This window comes from Gobio gobio (assembly GCF_949357685.1).
Source record: "Gobio gobio genome assembly, chromosome: 5".
Classification (NCBI taxonomy): domain Eukaryota; kingdom Metazoa; phylum Chordata; class Actinopteri; order Cypriniformes; family Gobionidae; genus Gobio; species Gobio gobio.
In genome coordinates this window covers 58,638,680-58,665,955 of record NC_137101.1, presented here as the reverse complement: position 1 = coordinate 58,665,955, position 27,276 = coordinate 58,638,680, and the positions used below count along the sequence as shown (strand labels likewise).

Genomic DNA, 27,276 nt, shown 5'->3' with positions numbered 1-27,276 from the left:
GAATTTTACCGTACATTTTTACAGCGGGTCTATTCGAACGGGATTAGTTTTACCCAAGGTCATTTTTCCGGACCTTTTTACAGAAGGTAAAAGTCTCCGTAATCTTTACTGACATTGTCCGTAATGATAACCGAGATGGCACATTCGGACGGGACTAAAATCACAGAGAACCTCTGGTAATAATTACTTTACCCCCACCTCCCCATGTTAAACTAATCCCGTCCGAATAGGGCTTTAGTCCCAAACCTTCGAGTCCAAATAAAGTAAGAGTAAAATTGCATCAGAGTCTGTGAAGTCCAAGTCGCGAAAAGTTGTACTCGAGTCTCGCAAGCAAAATTATCTGCCAATGCGGTAAGGAAATTAATCTTATTCCTTTGAAATCTTGTCAGAAACAAGATTTGTGTGGGACTGTTTGGGACAGAAACAAGATTTCAAAGGAATAAGATTATTTTTCTTACCCCATTGGCATTTTTTTTTCACAGAAAATGGTTTTTCGCTCTGATAAAAAAAAAATAGCGAGAAAAAAGTCGAGGTGGGAGTTAATCCCACGGTCTTGCGGTAGGCAATTACACAGCACCTGAAAATAGTCCCCAGCGCTCCCTGTGTAAGCCGGTTGTCACGTTGGTTATGTTGACGTAAGTTAGCCTATTTTCAGGCGCTGTGTAATATCATTGCGCCGCTGCACTCGTGGGACGGCTCAAAGCTCTTAATTATTATGCAGGAATGAAAGTATAGTTTCTAGCCATATCGGCCTAGAAAATCACAACTTTTCATGAAAGTTTCTAGTACACGATGTAACTACAGAAGAGTCGAGTTTTAAATAGGAAAAATATGGAAACTCTTTGGTCTTTTTTGAGCGAGATGCTAACGGGCTAATCCGATTCAATGATCTATGCTACGCTATGCTAAAAGTGCTGCCGCTAGACCCGGAGATCGGCTGAATGGATTCGAAAGCGGTCAAACTCAACAGTTTAACTCTAAGGGAGTTGGAGAATGAGACTTTTTTTCAAAAATAGTGGCGTGTTCCTTTAAAACAAGCCGACTGTTAACTGTTAAAGATTGCATTCATAACCGTTCAGTACACACGCGCACCGAACCGTGTCAACGTACCATTAACTGTGAGTAGATATAGCCTCCTCCATCATAACTCCTGTTTTTCATTCGAAAGCTCCCTCTGTTTCTCTGGCAGAAATGATAACACTATATTGGGACTGGAGAGAGCGCTCAAAGCTCCTCAGATTATGGAAAATTACAGAAATTATCATTCTTTCTAAGGAAATTTGATGTTAAACATGAGACTTTATATTTTGTTAAATGTGCATGCTTCCGGACTAAAGCCCCAGAGTTTTGTGCTGTCCTGTGACTACAAATAAACAGAAACGGACGTCACTGAATAAGTACGTGTCTTCCCTCTCCTGTGAAATAATGGTAAAAAAAAAACCACTTTATTTCTGTATGATTACTGTGGTACAACATTGATGCTTTAAGTAAAAAAACAAAGGAAAACATTTATCATGTTAATTTTGCGATCTCGCTAGTTTGTAGTCTGATCACACTTCGAGAAGTGTTAAGGGAGGGTTTTAGTAAAGCACTGCAGAGCTTCTGGCCCGACGGTGGAAACAGTGATTTTATGCTCGGTGATACAGGACCACGGCTATTGGCCACCTGGCCCATTGAAAAGCCCTGGCTCACTGTGGAAAAGCGGCGACTGCCAGATCTTCCGTTTCTGTTATTACTGATGACATAAAAACAGTTCTCATACATGAATCCTCATATGGTACTTAAGGCCTACTTTATACCTAAAACCTTTCCCACAGTGCCCACAAGTGAACGGCTTCTCTCCAGTGTGAACTCTCATGTGCCTGGTAAGGATTCCTTTTCGGTTGAAACTCTTTCCACACTGTTGGCAGATGAACGGCTTCTCTCCAGTGTGAATCCTTATGTGGTCTACAAAGTGTTGTTTCTGATTGAAACTCTTTCCACACTGAGGGCATGTGTAGGGTTGCTCTCCAGAGTGAATTCTCATGTGGATTTTAAAGTGTCGTTCTTGTTTGAAACTCTTCCCACACTGAGGGCACGTGTAGGGTTGCTCTCCAGGGTGAAGTCTCATGTGGACTTTAAATTTTTCATGTTGATCAAAACACTTTCCACACTGTTGGCATGTGTAAGGCTTCTCTATAGTGTGAATTGTAATGTGTCTATCAAAGCTTTCTTTTTGAGTGAAACTTATTCCACACTGTTTGCAGATGAAAAGGCTCTCTTTAGTGTGGACTCTCATGTGGCAATTAAGGTTTCCTTTTCGGTTGAAACTTCTTCCACAATGTTGGCAGGTGAAAGGCGTCTCTCCAGCGTGAACGCTCATGTGGGCTTTAAGGTTTCCAATCTGAGTGAAACCCTTTCCACACTGTTGGCAGGTGTAAGGCTTCTCGCCAGTGTGAATTCTCATGTGCCTGTCAAGGCTTCCTTTTTCAGCAAAAGTCTTTCCACACTGAGGGCATGTGTAAGGCTTCACTCCTGTGTGAGTTCTCATGTGTCTGTTAAGACTTTCTTTCAGAGTGAAACTTATTTCACACTGTGGGCATGTGTAAGGCTTCTCTCCGGTGTGAGTCCTCATGTGCTTTTTAAGGCTTCCTTTTAGAGAGAATCTGTTTCCACACTGTTGGCAGGTGTAAGGGCTCTCTCCAGTGTGAACTCTCATGTGGACTTTAAGGTTTCCTTTACAACTGAAACTCTTTCTACACTGAGGGCAGGTGTAAGGCTTCTCTCCAGTGTGAACTCTCAGGTGTCTTTTAAGGCTTACTTTTTCAGCAAAACACTTTCCACACTGTTGGCAGGTATGACGCTTCTCTCCTGTGTGAATCCTCATGTGTCTGTTAAGGCTTACTTTTTGAGAGAAATTACTTCCACATTGTTGGCAGGTGAAATTACTTCCAGTTCTTGTCTTTTTAGCCCTTTTTCGCGAGGCAGTCTGTTCAGTCTGTGAGCAACTAAACGTTTTTTCTCCAGTTATGAAATCATGATGATTGTTATATTGATCTTTTTCTTCTATTTCATTCAGTACTTCGCTCTCCTCTTTCAGGGAAGTCAGGTCTAAGGTGAAAAGAAATGCAAATTAACACCAGTTTAATGGCACAAAGCAACAGACAAAACATTTAGACATGTAAAGCATCAAAACCAATATAAAACTAGATCCTATACATGGGGCGTCACAACGGGGCGAGAGGAGGGCGGTTGCTCAAAAAGTTGCATCAGAACGATCACTTTTGGCGCAAAAAAAAAACTACTGTCGGGATTTACTGAGAAACAAATTTCAGTATTTTTGTAGGAATTTCTGTTTCAGAAGCAAAGTTTATGGGTGGAGAGTATTTAAATTAACCATGCAAAGTGATTTACTAAGGTTTGTACTCTTCAATTCACTGGTTTTTGTGGCATTGTTTGCCACCCAAAACAAATCTTAAACCAGGCGCTAACTGGTAAATTGTGTTGGTCATTATGGAAATTGGCCCAATGTATTGGCCTACCTGTAGAACATCACTGGATCCCGGCTGGATCCTTTTTAGTTTGCCTGCAGAGCAAACATGTCTGTGGATGCAGTCAACATGGAACTGCACTACACCCTGCAACATCTCAACAGACCTGGGACTTCAGCAAGGATCTTATTTGTAAACTTTGCTTTGGCTTTCAATACCATCAGGACAGATCTTCTATCATACAAACTGGACCAGCATATCTCCAGCTTTCTGACAGATAGGCAGCAGCAAGTGGGGCTGGGAAAACTCACATACAGGACCGTCACTATCAGCACTGACGCTCCTCAGTGTTGCGTCTTCTCCCTCTACACAAATGACTGCACCTGTAAAGACTCTTCTGTCAAACTCCTTACGTTTGCAGACAACACCACAGTCATCAGTCTTATCCAAAATGGTGACGAGTCTGCTTAGAGTCAAGAGGTTGAACAACTGGCTAGCTGGTGCCTGGAGCTAAACGCTCTCAAAACAGTGGAGACGATGGTGGATTCAGGAGGAACATCTCAGCACTCCCTCCACTCACCATCATGGACATCACTGTGGGAGCAGTGAAGTCATTCAGGTTCCTGGGCACCACCATCTCTCAGGACCTGAAGTGGGACAATCACATTGAGGCCCAGCAAAGGGTGTACTTCCTTCGCCAACTGAGGAAGTCAGCTGGCATTGAGTCTGTCCTGTGTTCATCTAAAATGGTCTGGTTTGGTTCAGCCACCATATCAGACAGTGGGAGACTACAACGGACAGCCCGCTGCTGAGAGGATTATTGGTGCCACCCGGCCCACTCTCCAGGACCTGTACTTTTCCAGAGTGAGGAAAAGGGCACACTTGGCAGTAAAGCTCTTTCTGATTATTGTGTTCTTTGTGACCATAGCTCATCTGCTAAGAGGAAATGGCAAAAGACCCAGCTGAACTTCACTTTCTTCTCTAGAGTTTTTGTTACCAAGGTCTCTTATTATGAAAACAAAATCAGCAACACCTCAGACACTTGTAAATATGTACATGATGATCTCTTTACTCGGTCCTCCTCCACACCTTCTGTCTGCTGATGACTTTGCCAGCTGTTTGAGTTCTCTGCACCACTTACTCACGGCCAACCTTCCCCTGGAGTCATTCTCTACCTTCTCTCCCCTCAAAGAGAATGAGGTCTCCAAAGTTCTCAGTGCCAGCCATAATACAACCTGCCCCTTAGACCAGGGGTTCTCAACCCTGGTCCTCGAGGCCCACTGTCCTACAGAGTTTAGCTCCAACCTTGATCAAACTCACCTGCCTGTATCTTTTATAGTAATCCTGAAGAGCTTAAATAGCTGTTTCAGGTGTGTTGGATTAGGGTTGGAGCTAAACTCTGCAGGACAGTGGGCCTTGAGGACCAGGGTTGAGAATGCAAAACGCGTCTAGTTGGACGCTTGAACATTTTGAATCCATTTGCGCGTCCACAGTGAATTGGACACGCATATAAATTGAGCATTTGAAGCGAAATAGACGCGCGTTCAAGGTGCTCCAGAGGAAATATGTCATAAAACACCACTCTGCCTCTTTTCATTAAAAATATATATTAAACATTAATAGCCACACTAATGTGGTCCAGGTGACTCCTACATTATCTTCCCTGCATGTATATTTAAATATCCTTAAAAAATAAAGTTATGAAACTTCTTTGCCCTCAGTCAAAACGATTTGGCAGACAACAAATTATAGATTCATGACACCAAAGATCGTCCGTTAGATCCACACAAGACGAACCACTACAGGACATCAGAGCCAGTGGCAGACGTCAGAAGGACTGGCCGAGGAAAGGCTGCCATCGCCGGGGTTAATGAGCGCCCGTTGATCGCCTGGAGCTCACAATAATTTTTTTTTTTAAATAGGCGCTCTCTTTAGAAATAAACCACAGATTTGAGCTTTAAACTACATTCCCACCTGAAAAAGTCTTAAAACTACATTTTGTGACACAACAGTAGTATTTTTAAATTATGCAGGGTTTCTCATCACGTCACTTTACCACGTGACAACAGCAAGCAGGCTTCTGATTGGTTTACGCTTTTATTTATAAAGAGAGAGCCTATTAAAAAAAAAAAATTGTGAGATCCAGGCGATCACCGGGCATTCAGCGCTCATTAACCCCGGCGATGGCAGCCTTTCCTCGGCCAGTCCTTCTGCCGTCTGCCGCTGGCTCTGATGTCCTGTAGTGGTTCGTCTTGTGTGGATCTAACAGGCGATCTTTGGTGTCATGAATCTATCATTTGTTGTCTGCCAAATCGTTTTGACTGAGGGCAAAGAGAAGTTTAATAACTTTATTTTTTTAGGATATTTAAATATACATGCAATGAAGATAATGTAGGAGTTGCCTGGACCACATTTGTGTGGCTATTAATGTTTAATATACATTTTTAATGAAAATGAAAAGAGGCAGAGTGGTGTTTTCTCCTGGAGCGCCTTGAATGCGCATCTATTTCACTTCAAACGCTCAATTTATACGCAGGTCCAATTCGCTGTGGACGCGCGACTGGATTCAAATTGTTCAAGCGTCCAACTAGACGCGATTTTGATGCTCTATTCGCGTTTGGTGTGAACGCAGCATAAGGCAGGCATTCTCAACACTGGTCCTCAAGGCCCACTGTCCTGCAGAGTTTAGCTCCAACCCTAATCAAACACACCTGAAACAGCTAATTAAGCTCTTCAGGATTACTAGAAAGCTACAGACAGGCAGTGTTGCCAAGTCCGCGGTTTTGCCGTGGAATTGGGCTACTTCAACATTGTTGCCGCGGGCTGTTTTTCATGTCCACGGGTTGAAGCAACCCCAATTATGTGATATTCATCCCCGGGAATGCAAATTTTAGTAGGCAACCATGCCAAAAAAAAACATTTTACCCCCCAAATGCGAAGGGCTTGTTTTGGGCTAGTTTTGTTGTGAAAACCTGGCAACCCTGCAGGCAGGTGAGTTTGATCAAGATTGGAGCTAAACTCTGTAGGACAGTGGGCCTCGAGGACCAGGGTTGAGAAGCGGAATCGCGTCCATCGCGTCTATCACGCTGCAGGACCTCCAGACGCGCGTCAACGCGCCTTTCCTTTGACTTAACATGGAAATCACTTGTTCCAGGCGCTCTATTCGCGTTCGGTGTGAACACAGCATTAGACCCAATCCTATCCAAAAGGAGATCTCACCAACATTGCTACCTGCTCTGATTCACATTATCAACACATCCTGCACTTCTGACATATTTCCCACTGCATTTAGCAGGCTTGGGTAACCCCACTGCTATAAATCCAACACTCAATCCTGCAGTAGTTGAATACTACAGACCAGTCTCTCTTCTTCCTTCAATGTCAAAAAGATTTGATGCACTAGCGTGACCAAATTAATTAAAAAAATGTGGTCAAAACAGTCACTCTTTGTAATCTTTGTTCAATGCAAGTGCCGTAAGCTACAATATGATAGCGCTCGTTGCTATCTGCGTTGAAGCTAAACTCATTTAAGCCTTGCCAATGTAGACATTCAAGAGCAAGTTTGGGAACTGAATCACGTACTGTGAGAATATTTGTGTGCGCACTTATCGGAAGCGCACACACATAAAGCCGCTTCTCAGACAGTGCGCCCATATTGAGAATATAATGGACAATTTCAAAATGATTATATCAACATGCTGGTCTTGGCAAGTATCCTAGCAAACCTAGTAGGTTATGTCTTTAGTAAGCAGTCCAGAAATTTGTCATGTGTACAGTATTAGTGTACTGGATCCGTACAATATGTCTTAAAGTGACAGCAGCCTAATATTCCTGCTGCCTGTGGTCTTAATGTTAATCAAACAACAAAAGACAAGAAAATGACTTGCTGCTTTTGATTGAATAGCTTTTGTAACTTTAATAATCAATCTTTATTTAATTTATACAGTAAAGATTATAATTTGCAATATTTATTTACATTTGATTATTCCATTTCTGTACCTGAAAACTAATCTTAGACACCCAAAAGCACTGTTTATTTTGTATTCTATTGTATTTATTTGTGTTGTTGCTTGTAGTATATGATTATTTGTTCTTTTTCCTTTTTCCCTGAGCACATACCAAACCAAACCGAAAACCGTGACCCTAAAACCATGATCCAACCGTTTCACTCCTAGTGGAAACCAAGAGAAACATTGTGCCATGAACGAACAAGTTATAGAAGGCTTTTCACTCCAAAAAGCACCAACATTCACCATGGACCACCATGCCACTGTAACCATGGTATTGTGGCATAAATAGACAATTTCAGGGTTTGTATGCCCCTCTCCGCTCAACGCTACCAACTGATGGCTTATGGCTTGTTTCCACCGAGCTATATGCTACATAACAATACAGTACTGTATGCAACTATTTCCATTTCGATTGTCAGAAGTTTTGAATGGTACCGAAATATCGAACTGTGCCGTACCACTTTTTTGGGACCCTTCCATTCTTCGTGCGAGAATGACGTTGATCGCTACTTTCCGGCATACACCACGCCCATCAAGTAAGGGCACTGTTGGAGGTGGAAACGCAAGCCAGATCAGGGTTTACCATCCTGAATCGTACTGTACTACTCAGTGGAAACGAGCCATTAGTGGCACTGGTGTTACCGCTCTCAAATGTTAGTCTGGAACCCTACTTGAGGTGTGCATAAGTGGAAAAATCGATTGCTGGCCATTGAATTATCAGACAATAATTCAATATTAATATGGTAAAATTGCCGCCATTGTTACCGTTTTTACAGCGTACAATCGCAGAGGATTGTAAAATCTTGGATGATTGAAAGGTGTTTTGTTTCTGACACATGCTGCAAGCGGTAGACCAATCCCAACAGACTGGGCCATCTGACCAATCAGAGCAGACTGGGCCATATGACCAGAATAAGTAGTAGAACAGAGTAGTTCACGGAAAGGAGTTTAGAGAGACTGAATCTTGAATGGGGTAAAGTGAAATGAGGCAAAGTGAAATATAATGAGAAAGTGTTTTTTGACCTTTGATGCATGTAAACATGTTGTAGGAGACTGCAAAACAAAATGAGGAACCCTTAAAAAGGCTTTTTGGATGCTTTTATATAGGCCTTAGTGGTCCTCTAATACTGCATCTCAAGTCTCTTTCCCGAAATTCAGCCTTGGTGCACAATTACAGCCAATACGAGCCATTCCCACAATGAGCTTTCCTTAGGACGTGCCATTTCTGTGTCTGTAGCTTTAAATGCTAATGAGGAGGAAAGAGGCGGTGTGTCCTTGACCAGCTTGCGGCAATGGTACCATGTGCTAATGTTTACAATTGAGGTATCGCAATGGCTCGTGGACACACAGTCGTTCAAGCTTTCCAGTTTGACACAGAATCTGATCCGGATGGAGAAGCACCTGAAGAAGTTGCAACTCAGCAGGACGTCTCCGAATGGTTAGTTTAAAATATTGTGTCTGGATACGGTACTTTAGTTGGTTTGTTTATGTATGCTGCTACAGTTATCATCATGTAGCTAACGCCGTTGTTGGCTTTTCGTGCTGCTCTGATTTGCTATCGTTCTAAAGCGGTATTAGCATCTATATCAGTACTCTTTGTAGTTTAGAGAAGACTGAACTCTGGTTCATTTTTTAAATGACAAAGTTCTCCATGTCCAAGTATATTGAAGTCATGTTACACATAACCCATGATTTACCTCTACTCAACACCTGCTTCTCCACTCAGTCATATTCATATTCATATATATATGACAGTGGACAAGCAGGTGTTGAGTTGATATGTACATACACGACTATATTAGTCAGACCTCTGGCCGTACATCTACCTTTTTAAATAGGTGCCGTTGTGAAAAAAAAGCTACCATGCCCACCGAAGCTGACAATATTTGCTGCTTGGAGATACCTCAGGTAGCATTCTCACCACTAAATTGGAAACTATTTTGTCTCTTCGTTTGACAACTAATTGTGCCATGAAAATGACACTTACCATCTCTACTTCTAATTAGGTTTCTAGAAGACTACAGGAGGTCAAGGAACAGCTCACATGCATGGTTGACCATCCATTATTAGAGCCTGTCTGCCTCAATGTCTGCTCTCTGCAGAATGCCGTCCAAATATACAGAGCTGACTATGGTCCTCTACATTTGAGAGGAATACACCAGTAAGCTGTGCTTTGTTACAGAAGTTAATCAAATAATAAATTAAGTCTTGTCTTGAGTCTTGACTGTTTATTCCACCAACAAATCACCAATAATTTTCATTCAATAGTGTAGACAGTGTCAAGATTAATTTACATCGGAGGGAACAAAACACTTGAAAATTGTTACATTCAATTAAGATTATCCATAGGAGCATAATACGATTTGTTTAGATAACAATAACACAAACCAATGATAAATCAATGCAAGACTAAAGATCAGAATCAATTGTTCAATGACCTGGCAATGACCTCCTCCTTGTCCGGCTTCTCCTACTGTGCTGATAGGTCCTCTGGGACAGGGATGGCCAACAGCGCATCGGTGTATGGCGTAGGGTCGACAAAGACTTTCTCAAAAATGAGGTCCATCATGTCAGCAACATAACCTGTATCATAAAGGTTTTGTTTGTACTGTGTTTTTGTATTTAATTGATTTTTCATCTAGAGAAATAAATTGTAGAATTCCAAAATATGTGTTGTTTGAATTGATTTGAACCCATACCATAGGTCTTTCCAGGTTTAACCTTGCACTCTCCCTTCCTAGCCTTCGGAAAGGAGATTTTTGCCCCTTCCTCCGTTTCGGCCTGTGGTCGGTCCGCGTTTTCATTATAATGCATAGCAGCCAGGTAGAGTCTGAAGTACAAGACAAAACCTGTTCATATTGACAGATGTTTTAGGCTACAATTGAGTAAACAAACGTTCTTTTACCTGCACAGCATTCCAATAAAGGGAAAGAGAATATTCTTTGGGGCAAAACTAAGGGTGACGGCGTTGAAAGCCTCCAACGATGAAGTTTGGTGGTAGGGGCTCAGTTTTTCAACATCCTCCAGCGTTCTTTTGCTTGTCAGCAATTTCTCCAACTTGTTGAAAACTACAGTTGCTGCATTAGAAAACAATACAGTACAGAATATTACAACAATGATCTCTGGTAAATTTCTGAAAGTGACTTAATAACTATACAGTGTTAATTTCGTTGACAAATAATTTGTCATAATTTTCGTCAACAACCTTTTTTCACTGACGAAAACGAGACGATAACTAAATAAAAACTAGTGTTGGATGACAAAAACGTACTGTCATTTTCGTTAACGAATAAAAACGAGATGAAAATGTTAGGGAGGGACGATTAGGGACGAGATCCAGTCAGAACTGATGTCCTGTGTAACAGATGCGTACATTTGATTTGAACGCGTGCTGATCTAACCGCTGGAAAACACGGCCCACAGGCTCTCGCATCCCCAATCCAGCGCGGCTCAAAATCAATGAATAGCGCACATTTATGCCAGGCAATTGTTTATGAACTAGTGCGATCGAATAATGACAATGTTTACTTTACGATGTTTATATAGTAATATGTTTTAGACGGTTGTAACAATGCATATTGTATCTCCTCATCTGAATGAGCTCCTGCAACTGCAATAATAAGGTGCAGACATTTCCCGTCTGTATTTCGACGGTCCCGGTGTATTTCCAGCTTCTTTATAATTAAAAGTCACGCATTATATATTCGTTTTTGGTTACACAATAAACTGTATTTAATTTAATTCCCATTTAATTCATTGTCAGGAGAAAGACCAGTATTTGACACATATTCAAATAAAGTATCAGGGTTATAATAGTCAGCTAAAACCATAAAAAAAATCTTCATTACTTGAAACTAAATAAATGTTAACTGAAATTAAAAAAATAAATAAACAAACTTATTTGAAGCTTTAGCTTAACCTTATATGGCCTACTAACTAAAACTGAAATACAGAGTTATAAAAACCATATAGATGTTTTTAAAAAAACAAACAAAAAAGTGAATTGTGCTCTCTTTCCTGTATTTTAATGTCAAAAACAAAATTATGTAAAAATGTCAGTTCAAGTTACAGTCGGTTATGTAATGCTTAAATGCTTAATGTATTACAACTGAACTAAACTCATTAGATTTAAGGAGACTAAAACTACTGTAGAATTAGTCGACTAAAACTAAAAACAATTCAGGTGACTAAAATATGACTACAGGCGTTTTCACACCTGAATGTCCGCACCAAGGTCCGAACCGAAGTTCATGTTTTGATACATTTTATACATTCGGTTAGTTTTGGTTTGGTTTCACATTGCAATTATGCGAGCGCACTAAAGAACTGTACATGACACACTTGCGTCCACTCGTCATCATCTATGTGGGCGGCATCTGGACATTGATTGGTTTGTAAACGGACGAGCGTCTGACGTCAGCGTCTTTGACAAGAATGAAGGAACGGACGCATATCGTTGCCACTATTGAACAGTGCGCATTGCTTGACTATTTTCTTTTCGTTACGTTTAAAAGTGGACATTTCAAGCTTTATATACACATATTTCTCATGTTTGTGAGACAAGTAGCTACTGAGTTTCGGTCTCCAGTTCATGTGCAAAGCATGTGATCTCTACCGCGATTATTGTCTGCTAGACTATTTGCTTCTTATTTATTAAATCCAGGCAATTATCTGATTAAACGTTGATTAAAAATAAGATACAATTTATACAAAACGAAATTCACATTAAAGAAAGGCTTTCTAAGCAAAATCATTCAAAATTTCTCTCAAAATAATTTCTGACCTTCTGACAGATTGCGCATCTTTTCACTTTTCATAATCAATGTAGCCTAGATGAAATTTAAAAATAACATAATATTTAAACATAAACAGGAACTAATGGTCTGAAAGTACAAACCATACAGAAAATGCTTTCACACTAGAAACGAACCGAACCTTTGTTCAGTTTGATCCAGACCGAGACTGCCTCTTTTTGTCGAACCAAATTTCGTCTGTTTGGTCCGGACCGTGGTTTCACACCTGTAATTTTGATTCGGACCAAACTGAAAAGTCCGAAAATACAGACCAAACAAGGTAGGTGTGAAAACCCCCTTAAATTAAATGGCATTTTAGTCAAAAGACTATGACTAAAACTAAATCAAAATTTGCGGTCAAAATTAACACTGTAACTATGTGTAGTTGTTTGTTTTGACATTTAGCCTGTATATTGATGACATACCAGCTTGGAGCCATTTACTCTCGTCAGTTGTCTTGCGGATCGGATGCTCGCACTTGGGGTAAAGAGGATCCTCATGTGTATGGACATCTCGAACATGGTTCAGGATCGTGGTCCACTTTGCAATTCTCTCTGGCCCGGAGGTTGAGCCAGCCGCAGTCCAGTATATGTGGTCGACGATGCTTTTAATCCACTTCTTGAGTTTCTCACAGTCTTTCTGCTTACTGATTACTTCAAGTTTCTTTGAAATTCCTACGATGAAAGCAAAATACATTACACTTCGCTAAGATACTCATAAACTGAGTGATTACTCTATTGTAGCATTTCATAATCAATTTCAAAGCACGAAAAAGTTGAAAGGTGGATTCTGAAATCCACTACCACTTCAATATAATTGTATATATCCTAATTAAATTTATAATCAAAGCCTCAATCAATATTCATCCTCCTATATAATTATGATTTTAATGATTCTTTCCAGTTATGAGTTTGCTTATATCAATAGGACCCATGATTGTTTCTTCCTTTATAATTTCTAAAGTTTGTATTTGGTCTCTGAGTGGTGACTGAGGATCTGTCCTGGTGGTGTGAGATGTTTCGCAAAAACACTTGATTTCAACATGTTGTCGTGTGTTTGGATTTTAGAGGCATCATACGCCTCCAACTCAACAGGAATGCAGTAACAGTGATTGCTCATTTAGCCCGGCTTCCAGAGATGAAATATGGATTTGTCTTTCATTTTATTTCTTTATATTTCCTTTTACTGAAACCCTAAAGAATCCAGATGAATATGGTCTGTACTATTGTTTGTATCTCTCACTGAGAGAAAAGCACGTTATCAATACGTTTTGGAAAACCTTCTCTGGTTTGGACCAGATCTCACCAACTCCAACCTTGGCAAGACTGTGAATCTGTGTATGTGCACAGTATTCGGTGTTACAGATCAGTATTGGAGGTGGATTATGGGCATCCTAAAAGATGAGGGGCTTGTTGTTCTGGGCAAGCTGGCGCCTGCTCCAGAATCTGGAAGGTCATTACGTGCCTAATTCCGGGGTGAAAGCGTCAACAAGTGATATCTGTACACTTGAATCTGATTAACTGACAATGTGTGGAAATTTACCAAGACTGTCCATTTACTCTGAGCCAATCAGAATCATTACCCATAGCAATAATGACGTGGTTAGACCTTGAAAACAGTATAACTGTTCAGAAATTGTATATACGAGAAGCGGAGGCGGGGAGACCGTTAGAGGGAGCGCAGCCTATGAACTCCTTGTGAGACTTGAAGCTGGTTTCTGCTGATGAAACTGCAAACTATTCTTCAGTAAATTTTTCTTTAGTTAATCTAACTCCTGACTCGTGGTCTTCATTTTTCACTACTGGTCCTGGGTGCTAAGCTGTTACCCCAACAAAGTCTTTACGCAAGCTTCAAAAACATCTAAAATCAGGTCCTTCTCACCAAAAGGATATCACTGACAACTCAAAGGAAGGAAAAGGCTTTTGTATGGTATAATGGACTATGGACGTCAATATACCTTTTGCCATGCGCCTGACATCGTAGTAATGGGTTATGTTTCTCTCCCCGAGGAACTTCTGCACTTGTGGGTGGCGATCAGTGACAATGCAATCAAGGTTGACGCCACGCGACTCCAGTAATGCTAGACTCCTCGTCAGGCCCTCTTTTTCCATGTGGGAGCTACCACCAACCTCGTTTCTCTGTTAACACAGAAAAACAATATATTAATAGAAAATGCATTATGGACTTTGATTTTCAAATCACAACCAATCACATTTTGACAACTCACCTGAACCAACTGAATGTCCACAACGGTGTTAGTATGGAGATCCATCATTGTATAACTCCCATACTTTGCAGGGTGGCCTGTTTTTGTTCAAATAGTGACATTAGTGGCATTTTATTTAGGTCACTCATTTTAACTGCAAACAATATCTAACCCCTGTGTAAACTACACGATTTCAGTAAAATATCAATACCTGGACAGTTAGTTCTCATTTCACCACCAAGTGTCACTTTTTCCACCTGATTCAGCCGCTGCAGATTCACATCCTGTGTGACTTTCCAGTGGTGAATAACTGCCGGTTCAATGAAAGCTCTGGCATGGCGGCGATATGTTTCATACTGAAACAACTGTAGGTTCATTGCCTTGAAGACCTGTTGGTGTGGGGGGATAAATAATACATGTAATTTGATCCAAATTGAAGTAATTCACAGTCAAGTTGCACATCATTTACCTTTTCGATTTGTCTGAAAGATACCCCACTCAGGTACATGGCGGCAGAAAGGTGCAGATTTCCAGCAGGCGTACTCCCAAGGATAGGCTGGCTATTCCAGTGTCTGCTAAATGAGCAATGGGGGCACTGCTGATTCACAGACAGGAACGTCCCCAGCCTTTGGGTCCTCACGTCACAAGCCCCCGTGCAGACTGGACATACATTAAACAACTCCATGATGCAGCTCTCGTACATAATGTACTTGTTGCTGTGGTGGGTGGGAGTGGATGGCTCTTCTCTATATCAAACCACAAAGAAAGGAAAACTCATTTTGAGTTAAACAGATTGAACATTTCATAAAGGGTCGTGAAACCCTAAACCCAATTTTCTGAGATTTTAACAAGAGTTATGAGTGTTGAGCATCATAGAAGTCAATGTTACTATCCATTCGTTTTGATTGGTGGAGAAAAGTAGTTAATTTTCTGTATTCAACTTTCGGGTTTAAAGGGTTAGTTCACTCCGTTCATATTCGGAACACAAATGAAGATATTTTAGTTGAAAGCTGATGCTGAGAAAGGCTTCAGATAGGCCTCCATTGGCATTCAGTCCATTCGCACTCACAAGACCCATAAAAGGCTCTTAAAACGTCGTTACAAAGTCCATCTCACCACAGTGACTCTACAATAATTTTATGATGCGACGACAATAGTTTATGTGCGCAAAAAAAAAATCAAAATAACACCTTTATCCAACTTGTTCTCGTCTTCCGTGTGTGCCTCCACGACGCATGCGCAAGAATATGGCGCAGATCCGGCGTTCGGACACATGACCCAGAAGCGATTTGTTTACAAGCAGAGGAAGACGCGCGTATCTCAGCTGTTGGATTCTACATTGATCGTGCTTTAGGTCTCGGCGCAGTGCTCAAAATGGGGTTAGAGTGTGCATTTCATGGATTCCCGAACGCTGGCGCTACGTCACAGGGCTCTACATAGCGACCATTTTGGGCGCATTTGCGCCTGAAAAATACTGTGTGCGACTGTGAAAAAATATTTAGGCGCACCGGTGCGAGTGACCCGATCGATTCTCATGAATAGATGTATAATACAATCGGAATAAAAACTACAGCTGCCAAAGTGCATCAACACTGACTGAACAACAGTTACGTTTCGTTCTGCGATCGACTGCTTGTCATGCCTTCTGTCAGCAGAGCATGTGCAAAAAACGTGTGCACTTTATTGTTTACCAGGTGAAACGGGTGTGACGCAGCCATACCAGACGCCTCGCGCTGATGTTTATTTGCAGCCAAATCCAAATTAACTAGAAATACCACATTTGGATATCAAAAACAAGGTCGGAAATTATTAATTATGAATTAATAAATAATAATTTAAAAAAGCCCCTGTATGAGTTCTTGATTTAATCTTTATCAGCTGCAGTCCATAACTTTTCTCGTGTTTAAAAATGACTAGATGTATATATGAGAGTACATCATGAATCCATTTTCCAAACCGTGTTTTTATCTTACCCTGAATCACTACGGTACACATATAATAAGTGTTTATATTCTCACTATTTTATTCCAGTTTGGGTTTCAGCGCTGCGGACGAGCACAGTCCCTGTGTGACTCGCCATAGACATAAACAGAGAGAAGTAGATCCGGCTGCAATGTTCTTCCGCAAGACACGTGCAGTTCTGGGGCCCGTTCTTCGTACGTTGCTTATTACATCTGAGATGATTTGACAGATCCCAGATCTTTTAATCGTGATAACTGATCTCAGGCTAATTTGGTTCTTCAAACGAATTTGCGGATTGGATTAAAATATCTGGATTAAATGATCTAAGATCACTGCACGTTCTTGTGTTCCCTGAAGAGGGCAGATGCATCGATACTCGAAACCACGATCCGCAATGCAGCGATTGGCTGGCGTCAAGACAGCAACGCAATGACATCATATAATTAAAAAAGCCACCTGGCAAAAAAATTGACACAATAAAAACCCCACGAATTTCTGAACCTTTATAAGGAAACAGCCAAACCACCAAACCAACATAGGTTATAACAGATAAATGATAAAAAATCTTTTTTTTTTTTTACATGATTACCAATTATTTATATTTATATTCAGATTTTATACAGTATTTGTACACCCTTTACATTTTTATTTCAATGTTGTAATTAAATGTTTAATTCAATTTGGAGCAGATTTGTAACGTGACAGTATTAAAGTTTCTTAAGGGTCAAGATCAAATGATCTGCATCTCTTGCGCTGCATCAAGCCATCCCATAATATCTGTGATCACTTAAATTAATGCACGGCTCAGAGTAACTATACAACGTGTGTAAACCTCCAATAAAATTATAAATTCATTATTCCATCACAAATAAATCGCTCAATCAAGTGGCTGTGTCTATAGTATTATACATTCTCATATACATATACAATATACAATTTTTATATTATTATTTAAAATTATTATTATTGCCCTGGTTCAGTAATGAACTCTTGTAATAAAGTAGCAGTGGCTGGGACAGATTTTAAGTAGCACCTCAAGATGCAATCTAATCCTGTTTACATTAAATAAGCCGCTCGAGCAGGTTTAAGTTTACGGACCTGTTACTATGACAGCAAGTCCAGGATGAGCTTCGAAGAACCAAACAATCCAAGATCATGCCAAATCGTCAACAATCAAATCCGGCTAACTGAGTTAGCGAGGTACGAAGAACGGGCCCCTGGTGGGTTAGGGTAGTGATTGTGTGTTTGATTGTGTGTGATTGTGTGATTGTGTAGTGTTTTCTACAGGACTTTAGTTGTGTAGCAACATTCCTGAGAAAGAGTTCATCATCAATTAATCTTGCTCTTATAAACGGGCCCCTGTTTATTAGCGCCAGAGCGCCAAAAGTCCCGGACTGCTATTGCTCCGAGTTGGCATGATTGCAAATGTGATACTGATCTTGTACAAAAGTCCAATTGACAAGCTGATGTTAAGCAACAACGTTTTAGCCACAATACTGTTTATTTCGTGAAAATCAAAACAACACCAGAACTGTTGCGCATCTCCAAGCGGTTCAGTTCGAATGAATCTGATTGAATCAATGACATGGTTTTATTTTCATATTTATACTTTGCATTAACTTTTTAATTAAAATATAAAAATTTTAAAGTTTAACTTGTACATAACCCATTTCTAAATTCAAAAACTTATATTTAAAACATTCATACAACATTATTTACCCATGAGCTGCGCGCGTCCTGTCATCTTAAACAGTCTAACCAGCACTTCAGATAGAGCTGCTGAGCCACTTAAACACAGCAAAGATGGATCTTTAGATGCTGATTTAATTCGATTGGTAACAGTCTGATTGTGTCTTATTGCTCTAACTGAATTTATTGTTTAAATTAACATTTTAAAAACAACTTTTCTATTTTAATTGAAGAAATTGACAATATGACCCATATATTTAATAAGATTAGAAAGCATTGCTCTTATAATGGTAAAAATGCCCCATGGCATTAATTTAAAGGGACAAAGATCGTCCTGTAATGGGAAAGTTATAATTGGAATGCGTGTTATTGATCAGAAAGTGTTCCTAGATTTTTGACTGTGCTCCTAATTTTTTTAAAATTAGGAGCACAAGTGCTCCTCAAGAAAAATGTTACCGTAGAGCCCTGCGTCCTATTCTCGCGCATGCGTCCTGGAGGCACACGCGGAAGACAAGAACAAGTTGGATAAAGGTGTTAATTTTATTTTATTTTTCGCACAAAAACTATTGTCGTCGCATCGTAAAATTATTGTAGAGTCACTGTGGTGAGATGGACTTTGTAACGACGTTTTAAGTGCCTTTTATGGGTCTTGTGAGTGTGAATGTACTGAATGCCAATGGAGGCCTGTGTGAAGCCTTTCTCAGCATCAGCTTTCAACTAAAATATCTACATTTGTGTTCCGAATATGAACGGAGGTCTGACGGGTCTTGAACGACATGAGGGTGAGTAATTAATGACAGAATTTTCATTTTTGGGTGAACTAACCCTTTAAATTAATCTTTGGATCAACGTCACAGAATGTGATGACTCATTAGTGTCTAATTTAATTATTCATGAGTCTGCATGTCCTTATCCTATGAGAAGAGGCCTCGCTTAATTATTCATGAGACTGCGTGTCCTTATCCTATAAGAGGCCTCGCTTAATTATTCATGAGACTGCGTGTCCTTATCCTATGAGAAGAGGCCTGGCTTAATTATTCATGAGACTGTGCATCCTTATCCTATGAGAAGAGGCCTGGCTTAATTATTCATGAGACTGCGCGTCCTTGGGCCAGTTGCGTAAACTTAGCCATTATGTTTAGACTATGTCTTAAGAACTAATTTGACACACTAGAAATTAGTCAAGAGGTAATCAGTCTAACTTTTCTGATTCAAATTAGACCAATCTAACTTTTTATGTAACTGACTTTAAAATATTGAGGAATCAATCTTGAAGAAAAAAAATAGACGACTAACTTTTAAGACTAGTCTAAGCACTTTACGCAACCGGCCCCTTATCCTATGAGAAGAGGCCTGGCTTAATTATTCATGAGACTGCACGTCCTTATCCTATAAAAAGAGGCCTCGCTTAATTATTCATGAGACTGCGCGTCCTTATCCTATGAGAAGAGGCTTTGCTTAATTATTCATGAGACTGCGCGTCCTTATCCTATGAGAAGAGGCCTCGCTTAATTATTCATGAGACTGCGCGTCCTTATCCTATGAGAAGAGGCCTGGATAATTATTCATGAGACTGCGTGTCCTTATCCTATGAGAAGAGGCCTTGCTTAATTATTCATGAGACTGCGCGTCCTTATCCTATGAGAAGAGGTCTGGCTTAATTATTCATCAGACTGCGCGTCCTTATCCTATGAGAAGAGGCCTCGCTTAATTATTCATGAGACTGCATGTCCTTATCCTATGAGAAGAGGCCTCGCTTAATTATTCATCAGACTGCGCGTCCTTATCCTATGAGAAGAGGTCTGGCTAAATTATTCATCAGACTGCGCGTCCTTATCCTATGAGAAGAGGCTTTGCTTAATTATTCATGAGACTGCGCGTCCTTATCCTATGAGAAGAGGCCTCGCTTAATTATTCATGAGACTGCGCGTCCTTATCCTATGAGAAGAGGCCTGGTTAATTATTCATGAGACTGCGTGTCCTTATCCTATGAGAAGAGGCCTTGCTTAATTATTCATGAGACTGCGTGTCCTTATCCTATGAGAAGAGGCCTTGCTTAATTATTCATGAGACTGCGCGTCCTTATCCTATGAGAAGAGGCCTGGCTTAATTATTCATCAGACTGCGCGTCCTTATCCTATGAGAAGAGGCCTCGCTTAATTATTCATGAGACTGCATGTCCTTATCCTATGAGAAGAGGCCTCGCTTAATTATTCATGAGACTGCGCATCCTTATCCTATGAGAAGAGGCCTGGCTTAATTATTCATCAGACTGCGCGTCCTTATCCTATGAGAAGAGGCCTCGCTTAATTATTCATGAGACTGCATGTCCTTATCCTATGAGAAGAGGCCTCGCTTAATTATTCATGAGACTGCGTGTCCTTATCCTATGAGAAGAGGCCTGGTTAATTATTCATGAGACTGCATGTCCTTATCCTATAAGAGGCCTCGCTTAATTATTCATGAGACTGCGCATCCCTATCCTATGAGAAGAGGCCTCGCTTAATTATTCATGAGACTGCGCATCCCTATCCTATGAGAAGAGGCCTCGCTTAATTATTCATGAGACTGCGCATCCCTATCCTATGAGAAGAGGCCTCGCTTAATTATTCATGAGACTGCACGTCCTTATCCTATGAGAAGAGGCCTCGCTTAATTATTCATGAGACTGCACGTCCTTATCCTATGAGAAGAGGCCTGGCTTAATTATTCATGAGACTGCGCATCCTTATCCTATGAGAAGAGGCCTGGTTAATTATTCATGAGACTGCATGTCCTTATCCAAGAGAAGAGGCCTCGCTTAATTATTCATGAGACTGCACGTCCTTATCCTATGAGAAGAGGCCTGGCTTAATTATTCATGCGATTGCGTGTCCTTATCCTATGAGAATAGTCCTCGCTTAATTATTCATGAGACTACATGTCCTTATCCTATGAGAAGAGGCCTCGCTTAATTATTCATGAGACTGCGCATCCCTATCCTATGAGAAGAGGCCTCGCTTAATTATTCATGAGACTGCACGTCCTTATCCTATGAGAAGAGGCCTCGCTTAATTATTCATGAGACTGCACGTCCTTATCCTATGAGAAGAGGCCTGGCTTAATTATTCATGAGACTGCGCATCCTTATCCTATGAGAAGAGGCCTGGTTAATTATTCATGAGACTGCATGTCCTTATCCAAGAGAAGAGGCCTCGCTTAATTATTCATGAGACTGCACGTCCTTATCCTATGAGAAGAGGCCTGGCTTAATTATTCATGCGATTGCGTGTCCTTATCCTATGAGAATAGTCCTCGCTTAATTATTCATGAGACTACATGTCCTTATCCAAGAGAAGAGGCCTCGTTTAATTATTCATGAGACTGCGCGTCCCTATCCTTTCTGTGTCGCATAAGTTCTCTTCAATAGTCTTCGAAACACACACGATTCATCCGCACGGAGCGTAACCGCTCTTTATGGCCCATTAACCAATCAAACGGCGCCACGAGCCACACATATATTTTCACACTCAGTAACTTACGACTTTATGGAGTCGTCTAACGATGATGTGATGGAGTCGGCAGGATCATAAGTGGAATCCTGTCCGTCTGAAGCTTCCACTGAAGAGCTGCTCTCCAATGGATCTTCCTCCTCGCATTCTTCGGGCTCTAGGCGAGGTCTTTTTAAAGGTGTCGGTGACACCGTCCCAACACCGAAATCTTTGCAGGACACAGTTGCCTGGACACCTGCGGCCAAAGTTCATTTTACTAAGGCAAGTCTAATGAAACAACACATAGCAAAGAGAAATGCCAGAATACTTACTAACTACTTCTTAAAAGTAATGTACCGAAGGTGGCACGTACATACCTTCACTTCTGAAGTGGGGCCCCAGGGTCTTTGCGGAAAGCTGTGTGCCTACAGTGCGCTTTGGCAGGCGGTCTGTCTGGCAGGCAACATCCCTTGAGAGAGGCAGATGAATGTAAGGGCTTGATGTGCTGGCCTGTGAAGAGACAACACGGCCAAATTATATTCCAAGTGCAAGAAGATAAGCATGTTTAGTGCATAACATTCATACTTGAATGAATGAATTGATAAAATCATATTACAGTTATCCAAATAACAAAGAAGAGTACAACCCTCGCGTTACAGTGTGTGTATTCACACACATACTCCCTACTATCTACCCTTACATTCGCGACAGAAACTGGGCTGTTAGCCACATTCAACTGCTGCGTTCACACCGAATGCAAATGGACGTCAAATCCGCGTCTAGTTGGACGCTTGAACATTTTGAATCCATTCACGTGTATAATTCAAACTTTTGAAGCTAAATAGACGCGCATTCGAGGCGAAAGGGTGCTAGGCGGTTTGATGACCTGTTGTCCCGGAGCGAGTATCGAGTTTATCACAAGCAGGCTCCTGATTGGTTAATGCGACGTGAACAGACGGCAAAGTTCAGTTTTTTAAACTCGGGCGCCAGGCGTGAATTAGCTTCAAACGCGTGAATAGACAAAAAGCACCAAATAAAATCACTCGGACGCATGAGGCGAATTTGCATCCATTGCACTGCGCTAAAGGCGTCTATCGTGTCGCAGACGTGTTTACGTTAAAGGCGTCTATCGTGTCGCAGGCGTGTTTACGCTAAAGGCGTCTATCGTGTCGCAGGCGTGTTTATGCTAAAGGCGTCTATCGTGTCGCAGGCGTGTTTACGCTAAAGGCGTCTATCGTGTCGCAGGCGTGTTTATGCTAAAGGCGTCTATCGTGTCGCAGACGTGTTTACGCTAAAGGCGTCTATCGTGCCGCAGGCGTGTTTACGCTAAAGGCGTCTATCGTGTCGCAGACGTGTTTACGTTAAAGGCGTCTATCGTGTCGCAGGCGTGTTTACGCTAAAGGCGTCGATCGTGTCGCAGACGTGTTTACGCTAAAGGCGTCGATCGTGTCGCAGGCGTGTTTACGCTAAAGGCGTCTATCGTGTCGCAGGCGTGTTTACGCTAAAGGCATGTATCGTGTCGCAGGCGTGTTTACGCTAAAGGCGTCTATCGTGCCGCAGACGTGTTTACGCTAAAGGCGTCTATCGTGCCGCAGGCGTGTTTACGCTAAAGGCGTCTATCGTGTCGCAGACGTGTTTACGCTAAAGGCGTCGATCGTGTCGCAGGCGTGTTTACGCTAAAGGCGTCGATCGTGTCGCAGGCGTGTTTACGCTAAAGGCGTCTATCGTGCCGCAGACGTGTTTACGCTAAAGGCGTCTATCGTGTCGCAGGCGTGTTTACGCTAAAGGCATGTATCGTGTCGCAGGCGTGTTTACGCTAAAGGCGTCTATCGTGCCGCAGGCGTGTTTACGCTAAAGGCGTCTATCGTGTCGCAGGCGTGTTTACGCTAAAGGCGTCTATCGTGCCGCAGGCGTGTTTACGCTAAAGGCGTCTATCGTGTCGCAGGCGTGTTTACGCTAAAGGCGTCTATCGTGCCGCAGGCGTGTTTACGCTAAAGGCGTCTATCGTGTCGCAGACGTGTTTACGCTAAAGGCGTCTATCGTGCCGCAGGCGTGTTTACGCTAAAGGCGTATATCGTGCCGCAGGCGTGTTTACGCTAAAGGCGTCTATCGTGCCGCAGACGTGTTTACGCTAAAGGCGTCTATCGTGCCGCAGGCGTGTTTACGCTAAAGGCGTCTATCGTGCCGCAGACGTGTTTACGCTAAAGGCGTCTATCGTGTCGCAGGCGTGTTTACGCTAAAGGCGTCTATCGTGCCGCAGGCGTGTTTACGCTAAAGGCGTCTATCGTGCCGCAGGCGTGTTTACGCTAAAGGCGTCTATCGTGCCGCAGGCGTGTTTACGCTAAAGGCGTCTATCGTGCCGCAGGCGTGTTTACGCTAAAGGCGTCTATCGTGTCGCAGGCGTGTTTACGCTAAAGGCGTCTATCGTGCCGCAGGCGTGTTTACGCTAAAGGCGTCTATCGTGTCGCAGGCGTGTTTACGCTAAAGGCGTCTATCGTGCCGCAGGCGTGTTTACGCTAAAGGCGTCTATCGTGCCGCAGGCGTGTTTACGCTAAAGGCGTCTATCGTGTCGCAGGCGTGTTTACGCTAAAGGCGTCTTAACATTGACGTAACATGGAAATCCCTCGCTCCAGACACTCTATCCGGGTTCGGTGTGAACGCAGCATTAGGGAAACAAGCTAGCTAACCATATACAGTAAAGCATCCAAATTAAATAACGCTAGTTGACTTACTTGTCCGAGGTTTTTAGCATATCCAAGGAGAGTTGGTACTGATCCAGATATTATTTTCAGACGTTCAGCAAGGCCAACTCTGAATTGGCCCAAGTTGAGGAAACAGTCGTCGGTGAAATGGTTGGCGCAGACATACAAAAGTTTGGGAAGTTGTGTCGGCGCATTTCCAGAGAAGATAAAATTAACCCACTGGTCCTTCAGAGGATTGGATGAAGGAACCGAATAAAGACTTTTGTGTTCATTTGTGCATCCAAACACGGAGCAACTGCTATGCCTCGCTCGTTTGAAAGCCCCGGTGTCTCTCGAGGTCGAGGAAAAACCAACATCGCACGGGCGGGCCATATTCTCTGGGCGGGAAAAGCAGAGAAAGGGAAGGTAACCTTTCCCCGTATGACGACATATAGGGAAGATTCCAGATCGGCCCATCTGAGCTTTCATTTTCTCAGATGCAGAGCAGGACACCCAGATTTACACCTATCGAAATGTCTAGCCACTGGGGGACCATATACAGGCTAGGGGAACTCATTAATGTTTGAAAAACTCATAAAGTGACATGGTACCTTTAATACGGTTATATTTACATTAACTAGGCTAGTAACCTTTTGTTGTAGTATCAAAATTGGAATAGAGAGTTAAAATTATTTCATAGGTATCGAAACATTTGAACCAATCTAGCATTGATCCCTGAACATATGATGATCAGTGAACGTAACAGAAGACTCTACAGTATATTTTAGCAGGATTAAGCATGAAAATAACTGAAGGAAATATATATTTGCTAAACATATTAAGCCAACTAACATGATTCATATTCTTTTGGTTTATAAAGGTATCTGCAAAGTATTGGCATCAGAAAAAGTGGCATCAGTGCATTCTTAACGTGTTAAAATGTTAGTAGGAGGATGAATATATCATTGTTCTCTATTCGTAATGTTGATTAATGATTTTGTTTAGGATCAAATTAAACCAACCTGTTTGTGCCTCGGTCTCTTCATGTTTCAAAGTGAATACATTTTCAATCTTCAGTTCTCCAGTCTCCTCTTTAACAAACTCCATCTTTATGTCTTCAGTCTCCTCTTTAATAAAAGCCATCTTTATAATAGTGTGTCACGTGGATCTCAGTCTCTTCACCAGGAGTTTTTCTGTGTGTTTAAGATGAGAATAATTAAAAGAAAGAAAATCTTTGGGTGCAATAAGAGATACACTCAAAACTAGCACTTCAAATGAATAAAAGAACCCAAACGGTACTATATTCCTATCTAAACATTCATGATCTACATTTTGTATTTCATTTATAAATTATAATGGACACTTTTTAATGATAACAGGTTTGTTTGAGACTGAACTCGCGTTTATGGTGAACGAGGGAAAAGTTTACTGTTTCTCGCCAGTGGATGCTTTATTCACAAAAAAAAAACCTGTATTAAAGTTAGATAAAGCATTAAAATGTTACATTCAATAGTAAATAAACTAATTTCTCATTGCTTGAACGGTTTCCATCGACTTAAACGGGTGAAATGCACACAAACCTTTCTTCAGTCGAAGCACAACGGATGCAGGAGCGCGACGCAGCCTTGTGACGTCACACACCATAATAAAAGTCCCGTTCACACTCTTGCTGTCCAAAATCACAAACTACTGTATATGTCTTAACGATTTTTTTACACCATATAATCCCTGTTTTAGTGACTATAATAAAGGTTTCATTTTTGTATAATATTAAAATAGTTTAAAAATTTTTTTTAAAGAAATGCATCAAACAAAAATGAAATAAAAAAGGCTTGGTATTGTTAAAAAAAAACGTTTCCTTGCCAATGTTATACATTTAGAGTTTAAATGAACGAACTCACAGTTTAATTATCTGTATGTTTTAGCGATTTTAGCATGTGAAGTTGTGAACGTTGTGAACTTTTATTTTGTACGGGAGTATGACGTCACACGTTTGCGTCGCGCTCCCGCGTCTGTTGTGATTCGGCTGAAGAAAGGTTTGTGTTTTTAAGCGTTTTAAATGTTTAATTCGATGCAAACCGTCCAGGCAATTGCCTAGTTTTTACAATAGCTGCAAAACGAACCACTTATTATTGAATGTAACATTGCAATGCTTTATCTAATACTAAAGAGCGATATGTTTGTGCGTAAAGCTCTTCCGCACGTGAGTAACAGAAAGGGTGCGTCTCGTTTCGCTATTTATATCGTGAATCAGTGCATCGTACACACGAATTCGGGCACTGGTAAGTAGTGATGGGAGAAGCTGAGCAATTTGAAACTCCGAGTCATTTGAATCGATTCACCAAATGATTCACCTGAACAGAGCACGCTGACGTCACATGCACATCCCACGGGCGTCATTAAAGTTTACCAATTCCAAATGTTTACTTTCATGAAAGCGTAATCAATTGTTTATTCATTCATCATTAAATGTAACATAAAAATAATAACTAAATATGATGTGTATGTAGTTTGTGTCCTTTAATTAATTTGTAGCACTAATAGGCCCTAAAAACGCTTATTTTTATAATAAAACGGGTACTGTTCAATGTACAATTTGTATCCTTTATCAAGTTTAGAACGTGTTGTGAGTGAAATTTTGTCTGAAAGTCGCTGTACAACATCCAGACGTATTTCTGGCAGATGTAGAAGGGAACTTCATAAGTAACCATGTGTGACGTCATGTGAAAAGGGCCTATTTTTAAGGGATTTGTCGTCATTTAAGGCCTATAACTCTCACTGCCTAGAGCTGATTAAGACGCACCTAGAGATTTATTTTGTATGTGTTTTTCTTCCTCTGAATTATTCTCATCTTAAACAGGACAAACACACAGAAAACTCCTGGTGAAACAATTATAAAGATGGCATTTATTAAAGAGGAGAGTGAAGACGTGAAGATTGAAGAAACATTCAGAGTGAAACTTGAAGAAACTGAGGAACAAACAGGTTGGTTTTA

The 27,276-nt window shown here is 41.2% G+C and overlaps 2 protein-coding genes across 5 annotated transcripts in view; one reads left to right on the top strand and one right to left on the bottom strand.

Moving 5' to 3' along the window:
- The window catches only part of LOC307127074 (uncharacterized protein), a 74,980-nt gene that overhangs the window by 24,114 nt on the left and 23,590 nt on the right, over nt 1-27,276 (top strand). For 2 of the 4 annotated variants that reach the window (XM_079818057.1, XM_079818059.1), the window contains exons 1-2: nt 26,238-26,317; nt 27,142-27,266. The exons of 1 other annotated variant lie outside the window; for it this stretch is intronic. In XM_079818057.1, coding sequence (XP_079674183.1) covers nt 27,182-27,266 — 85 coding nt within the window. In that variant the 5' untranslated portion in view covers nt 26,238-26,317; nt 27,142-27,181. Of the gene's footprint in view, nt 1-26,237; nt 26,318-27,141; nt 27,267-27,276 lie in introns of those variants that run through there. One more of the 4 variants, XM_079818058.1, reaches the window with a different exon arrangement.
- On the bottom strand, nt 1,420-25,923 carry LOC307127065 (uncharacterized protein). Its single transcript, XM_079818040.1, has 14 exons — nt 25,862-25,923; nt 25,304-25,474; nt 24,333-24,679; nt 21,978-22,110; nt 21,652-21,856; nt 14,949-15,225; nt 14,691-14,868; nt 14,501-14,577; nt 14,231-14,411; nt 12,699-12,947; nt 10,386-10,557; nt 10,180-10,310; nt 9,919-10,063; nt 1,420-3,090 (listed from the first exon to the last, which is right to left on the bottom strand). The coding sequence occupies exons 2-13, from the start codon at nt 25,422-25,424 to the stop codon at nt 9,951-9,953; spliced, it is 2,184 nt and encodes a 727-aa protein (XP_079674166.1). The 5' UTR covers nt 25,425-25,474; nt 25,862-25,923; the 3' UTR covers nt 1,420-3,090; nt 9,919-9,950.